Below are 6,993 nucleotides of genomic sequence, written 5' to 3' on the forward strand. Positions count from 1 at the left end.
GAGTTATTCTGGATACCCATCCTAGTTATTGAAATGAACTAGAATTTTCAATGGAATACAGTATTGCTTGAAAACAACATTTTCACTCATCAAACCCTTGATAGCCCTCCTTTCTGTTGTTTTTCTTGTGAACCCTGTCTCTGTTGAGGTGTTAAGTATGGTGGTTTCCTCGCCGTCTGAGCGTTCACATCACGCGCGTTATGCTCTTCGTCCACACCAAGCAATAGCACGTTCCAGAAAGGACCTTCCCTTTCTGAGAATACCTAAACATTGAAACAGTTGGGGACATTGTGAGCTTTCACAAACACATAATTGTGGCATACTGTAGGAGGTTTGTAACTCTGTAGCGTTATGGCTGCTCCTTCTGTCAGGTGGCTCAGCATTGTGTTGAAAGGAAAGCAATAAGCTAGCAGGAGATTGGTTTGAGTGTGAATAGATGAGCAGTAGAGCTGGGACGTTAAACTGAAAATGATCGACACCCGGCGACCATTACCACAACCAAATTACCGACACCGATAATCACAATAAATAGCCTACTAGAGAAATGTGAAGTTTAAAGGAAATACTAATGGTTTGCATTCAAAGTAGTAGTAGTAGTAGTGCTAATAGTATGGTAATATATAAAAGGTGGCTAACAAGTGTACATGAATGTTATATGGTTATCGTGATCGTTCAGTCAATTTATCGTTCTATGGATTTGTGTCCATATCGCCCAGCTTTACTGAACAGTCAAGTGCTCGTCGAGGCCCTGTTTGAATGGTTACTTTAGTTCAGTGGGGAAATGATTGGAGTCGGGGGGGGGGGGGACAGATTAAACTAACTGGATCAGACCATGTACTCATGAAGCACATCTTGGCTCAACGTTCTCTTTAGGTAATCTCAGGGCCACAGGTGACATTCCCTTTAAATTGACAGAACAGTAATAAAGCCTTCTGGCTATTTTCACAACTGTCAGAGATTTACTGAAAATTCATGTAAAAGTCGATGGTGCTAGAATGAACTATACACGGTGCTGCTTCAAGTCTCTCCGAGGTATATTTCTTTTCAGATCTTTTGTGAAGACAGAGCATTAATCTGACAGTCTCTCTCTCTGTACCCCTTCCTTTATTTCTTCCCTCCTTCCTTCCGTTCTGCCCGTCCGTCAATGCTAACAGTCCCTCATGTACTGCTTAGCCACGTAAGCAGTGAATCAGGTACCAGGGCCATAGGTAGCAGCCTTGGCTGCGCCAGCCTGCCCTCTCTACCTCAAGTACGCTACTCCCCCCAACCCTGTTTGCCCATCGCTGGTACTCACTTTTTAGGCTTCTTCTCAAGTCTGAGATTTGAAGCATGTGGTCAACTTTATTTTATTTTTTTAAAGATTCCTTTGTCTCGCTAAATGTGTGGTTTGAGAGGGCGTGGATGTTTTTATGTGATGTCTATCAGGTAACATGGTTGTCTTATGTCTGTCTGTTCATGTCTTTTTGTTATTTTTCTCTTCTGAACAGATGGCCCTCAAATCTCTTGTGCATGCTGCATAATCATATTGGCCTTTCCCATTTATTCATTTTTTCTCCAACAGTAAAAATGAATTGGAACTTGACCTGATCAGGCAATCTCTTTTTCTTTATGGGAGAATAATGAACACACTGAGGGTTTCTGCTCAGACATTTCAGACCCCAACCACTTTAATGAGATGCATATGCAGTACCAGTCAAAAGTTTGGACACACCTACTCATTCCGGGGTTTTTCTGAATTTTTTACTATTTTTTACATTGTAGAATATTAGTGAAAACATCTAAATATGAAATAACACATATGTATTGTATTTTATCTTTATCAATTAAGAACAAATTCTTATTTACAATGACTGACAACGCTGGGCCAATTGTGCGCCGCCCTATGGGACTCCCAATCACGGCCGGTTGTGATACAGCCTGGAATCGAACCAGGGTCTGTAGTGACACCTCTAGCACTGAGAGGCAGTGCCTTAGACCGCTGCGCCACTCTGGAGCCCACATATGGAATCATGTAGTAAGCAAAAAAGTGTTAAACAAATCCAAATATATTTTATTTTTGAGATTCTTCAAAGTAGCCACCCTTTGCCTTGATGACAGCTTTGCACACTCTTGGCATTCTCTCAACCAGCTTCATGAGGTAGTCACCTGGAATGCATTTCCATTAACAGGTGTGCCTTGTTAAATGTTAATTTGTGGAATTTCTTAATGTGTTTGAGACGGTAAGTTGTGTCGTGACAATGTAGGGGTGGTATACAGAAGACAAACCTATTTGGTATAAGACCAAGTCCATATTATGACAAGAACAGTTCAAATAAGCAAAGAGAAATGACAATCCATCATTACTTTAAGACATGAAGGTCGAGGAGAATGCCAAGAGTGTGCAAAGCTGTCATCAAGGCAAAGGGTGGCTACTTTGAAGAATCTCAAAAATAAAATATATTTGGATTTGTTAAACACCTTTTTTTTGGTTATTACATGATTCCATATGTGTCATTTCATAGTTTTGATGTCTTCACTATTATTCTACAATGTAGAAAATAGTAAAAAATAAAAACCCTTGAATGAGTAGCTGTGTTCAAAACTGTTTTGACTGTACATACAGTACTTTCTGAAATACAGTGAAATTTCCAGTATTCCTGCTTCGCTGATATCAATCTCCTTAGAAGGCAGTGTAGCTAGCATGAGCTGAACACTACAAGGTGATCTGGTTATTAGCTGTTTAGAGATTTCATTATTCTCCCTGGGCTTCAGTCCACCCCATCTTAAATTGGGAATGTTGATGCAATAATGATTGTGGTATGATTACCAGGGGCCTCATTTACAAACATTGTGCATGAACAGAATATACCCCAAAACATTTATAAAAACGGAACTTATCCTCCTGCAAACTTTAGACCATGAGTAAGCACACGTTCTAGTGGTTGAAGTATTGCATTGCAAGAAGGCAAAAGTAGCCTTGTGCAAATGGGGGATGTACTGTATGATGACTTATAAATAACAAAAGCAACAGGTAACTAAATATAATAACAAGATGCAATCCTTTTCTGTTAGTGAGAAGAGAATCTATTTGTTATCTTTGCATTCTAAAATAATGAATGGTTTCATCATCACTAAATAGCCTGTAGATCAACAACAGTTTAGTAAAGGCTACCATTCATCCCAGCTCTCATTTAATTGGACCCACTTCACAGTAGTAAATAGGTAAGTATCTTGTTCTCTGCGATCTAAAGCGAAGTTAAACGGTAAGAACAGACGGTTCACCAACTCCATTGGCGTTTGAATGCTGTAATGTAACATTTCTCCAGTAGCCTAGACAATTTATAAACACAATACATGTGTCATAACCAGTTGCACCTCTTCTGGCCGTGATGCGCTCATATTGCTGAAGTAGCCATACAACAAATGACCGTACGCATCTCAATTAATTGGGCCTAGATAGGCTATTATAATTTTTAGTTCCAACAGGGAGCGTGGTTTCTAATGTACAGTAGAATGGAAGATCTTTTGCGTTGGAAGTGTGTGGGCTACCACTGAATGTAGGCCTATTGTAGTTTGTTTTCCAGAGTAAACAATGTTTCAGATTTCATGGCCAGTGTAGCATATTTCGGTTTAGAAGAAAGTAAATTAAAAACATTATTGAATTTTTGAATAAAATTATTGAATAAAAACATTGAGTTTTCCAGGTCCAACAAAAATGTGCAATTTTGTTTTTGTTTCAGAAACGGTCAAATATAGCAAATGTCACACAACAAAACACATTCTGCCAACACCTCCAAAGACATTTGATCAAGTTCGCCATTGCTATTTCCTTCAGAGATACGGTCTTGGCTTAATTCCAATACTTCCAAAGTATTCAGGAAATAAGGGCGCTATTGTCACCTTCAAGGGTGAATAACGGGCGTTATTCAGGCAGAGATATAAAATGCTCGTTCAGTTTTACAGCCGGTCTGATTTATATTGGGGAAACATGTATGGTCTGGTCTTGTGCCAAGTATATACATCTACATTTTTACATACGTGTGTAGTGTTTTCAGAAGTGGCTCACACAGATATTTAGTGTAAAATTCACACAACGGTTATAAATGAGGCCCCAGCATCCTGCCCCTAGCCACATTCTCTAAAGCAAACTACCCCTCCCACTAAACATTCAACACACACTAAGCAAATGTCCTCATACGTGACTTCTTAACCTAAATGTTCTCTCCTCTCTCTCTCTCTCTCTCGTCTGTAGTGCCCACGGCCAGTATGACCCGCCTGGTGCGTTCTCGTACCCATTCTACCTCCAGCATGGGCTCTGTGGATGGGAGTCGCAGCCGCACCCACACACAGCTAGAGGGCGCCACTGCTGCCGGCCCGGGTGTCGAACAGGCCAGGCCACAGACCATGGAGGTTTCCTGTTAAAGAACCCAGCCCAGAAAACCACCACCTCCCCCTCCCTCTCTTTTTTCCTTTCCCATGCTCAAGGTCAGAGAGGATTGGAATCCTGAGGGGGTGTCTGAAACGTGTTCTGAAAGATAATTTATGAAGACACAAGCAGTCAGGTTCTCTGCTGTGTTCTCTCACCATTTCCTGTTGTTGTCTGTCTATCATGCCTGTTTGTGCATGACTGCTGTGGTACGGCAACCTGAAAGTCAGTAAGCAGGCGGATGATGCTGCTTGTCTGGTTTTCCTTTTGTTGTCTACCAGCTCTCCCCATTAAAAGAGGAAGAGGTTGTTTTTTTAATCTTTGGGATTTGAGATATATTTGTATTTATAACTATTTTGGGTCAGTGTGTCAGTTTAAAGATAACAGATGGAAAGGCATCAGGAGTTTTCTCTTGTAAAGTACTCTATACGGAGTAATGTTGCCCCTCTCTGTCTCCCTCTGGGGTCTTCCTCACCTTGCTAATTGGTAAGATCAGACCAAATCACACCACCTTAGTGGTCCATTCCTTAATCAGTCACATGACACCATTTTTTCTTGATTCTTTTTTAATTGTTTTTATGTTGTGATTTGTGGATAAAAAAAAATACCTTTGCTTTCCTGGATTGCAATACGATGTGATAAACTTGCTCCTGCTCTGTACCTTTATACCAAGAATATCTGACAGAATGACCCTCTAGTAGATGAAACGTAATGGGTGTGTCTGTAGAATTGCTTTTGTCTAGATGTATCTAGAAATAGTTGCCTTGTTTGATATTTTATTTTTCGTGTGAGTTATTTGAAATGGCAGGCTCTGGGTTTTGATCCCACCCACATTTATTATTGACGGGCAGAGAAAAGAACCAACCCACTGGGCACAGACGTCAGTTCAGTGTCTATTCCATGTTGGTTCAACGTAATTTCATCGAAATGATGTGGAAACGACGTTGATTCAACCAGTGTGTGCCCAGTGGGAACATTTTACTGTAGTTTTATTGAAAATTCAAGTCAAATGCGGAGAGTACCTAAACTAGCCCCAGCTCAGTCAGAGGGTGAGTAAATGTCTGCGAATTGGGGTACAGATAACATTACTACCTCTTTCATAAAATTAAAATAAAATATATTAACTTACATTGCTTCCAGTTAGTAGAAAATAGTTTTCCCTCCTGATGAAATAAAGGAGGTGAAAACGACAACGGGTCAGATGCCTGATGGATTGTGTAATGTTTTTATAGAGTTTCTTATTAATGTTCTTAGTTGGTAGTTTTCTCTGTGGTTTTCCTGCATTTCTCTCTGATTGTACTACAGCTTGGGTGAGCACGTGGTGATGATGCATTGGACTCTGTCTGCATAGTATACGGGGTGCTGTTAGTCATACTGTGCTGACTATGTCAATTTGTACTGATCATAAAATAAAGCTAGAAGCTGTACATGCCTGGACTTTTCATCTTATCCTTTCTGTCACTGGCATGTCTGTTCTCTAACTTAGTAAACTAGCCTGATTTATAATAGTGGTCCTTTGTAGTTCAGTTGGTAGAGCATGGTGCTTGTAATGTCAGGGGAGTGACTTCGATACCTGGGACCATCCATGTATAAAATGGATGCACCCATGACTAAGTAGCTTTGGATAAACATGTCTGCTAAATGGTATACTATTATTATTATTAGGTTCGGCATCAGCAGTTTCTCATTCTATGTCAGTTACTGACACTCAATTAGCCATGTCCGCTATCAAAAACGTTTATTGGTATGTTTATCTAGCCAACTATCTAAACCAGTGGCGGTCGGTGCCGTTTAAGATGAGGGAGGATGATTATTATTATTTTAATGAGCATGGCCTTATTTCTATTACAGCATATTGGATGACTGTCATTCATATTCCATTCACCCAGCTCAATGTAACATCCATAGGTTTAGGCTACTACATAATACTCAAATCGGCACAATGAATATCCCCCTGATCACAAGCAAACACATTTTACTTTCATACCAGACACACACAAACAGCTCGTTGTGTGTGTATATGTATGTGTGTGTGTGTATATATATATATATATATATATATATTTATAAATAATTCCTTCTCGCATCTATCCACTCTCCTCTCACATACTCCCCTTGCTTGTGGACTTCAGTGCAGGACACATCAGCTGTCTGTGACCAGGTGGGAAAAAAACCTTCCAAGCTAAACCTTCATATCATGACTGCTAACTGCTACATCATTGTCACGTCATAGTTAACATAGGCATAGCTACTAGAACTAAGGCATTAGTAAACCCACTACAATCATGCAGAACCGTGTAGTCCGACAAGCAGTTTAGCAGTTACACCGGCGGGCCCCAGAGGCAATGAATTAATAAAGCCAAAAGCTTACCTTGACTTGGACGAGTTCCAGTATTGGATAGCAATAGCCAGCTAGCTAACATAGCATCCCTCTGTTTGAGCTGGGTGTTTGAGTAGGCTAAACTAGCTATCTGCACTGGACACTAGCTAAGTAAGTGAAAATGGGAATAAAAAATCTAAGAAATATAGCTAGCTCTCTTGCTTCTTAATTTTGGAAGAAGTTAATTTGTTCAAAACTGTTCAACTAT

At 40.1% G+C, this 6,993-nt stretch overlaps 1 protein-coding gene across 3 annotated transcripts in view; it reads left to right on the forward strand.

Annotated features, from left to right (window-relative positions):
- The window catches only part of LOC124045542 (protein NDRG3-like), a 74,808-nt gene extending 68,966 nt beyond the window's left edge, over positions 1-5,842 (forward strand). For all 3 annotated transcript variants that reach the window (XM_046364897.1, XM_046364899.1, XM_046364898.1), the window contains one exon: positions 4,232-5,842. In XM_046364897.1, the coding sequence (XP_046220853.1) occupies positions 4,232-4,401 (170 nt within the window). In that variant the 3' untranslated portion in view covers positions 4,402-5,842. The remainder of the gene's footprint in view (positions 1-4,231) is intronic.
- The last annotated feature ends 1,151 nt before the right edge of the window (positions 5,843-6,993 follow it).

Source organism: Oncorhynchus gorbuscha, linkage group LG10, assembly GCF_021184085.1.
Source record: "Oncorhynchus gorbuscha isolate QuinsamMale2020 ecotype Even-year linkage group LG10, OgorEven_v1.0, whole genome shotgun sequence".
Lineage (NCBI taxonomy): Eukaryota > Metazoa > Chordata > Actinopteri > Salmoniformes > Salmonidae > Oncorhynchus > Oncorhynchus gorbuscha.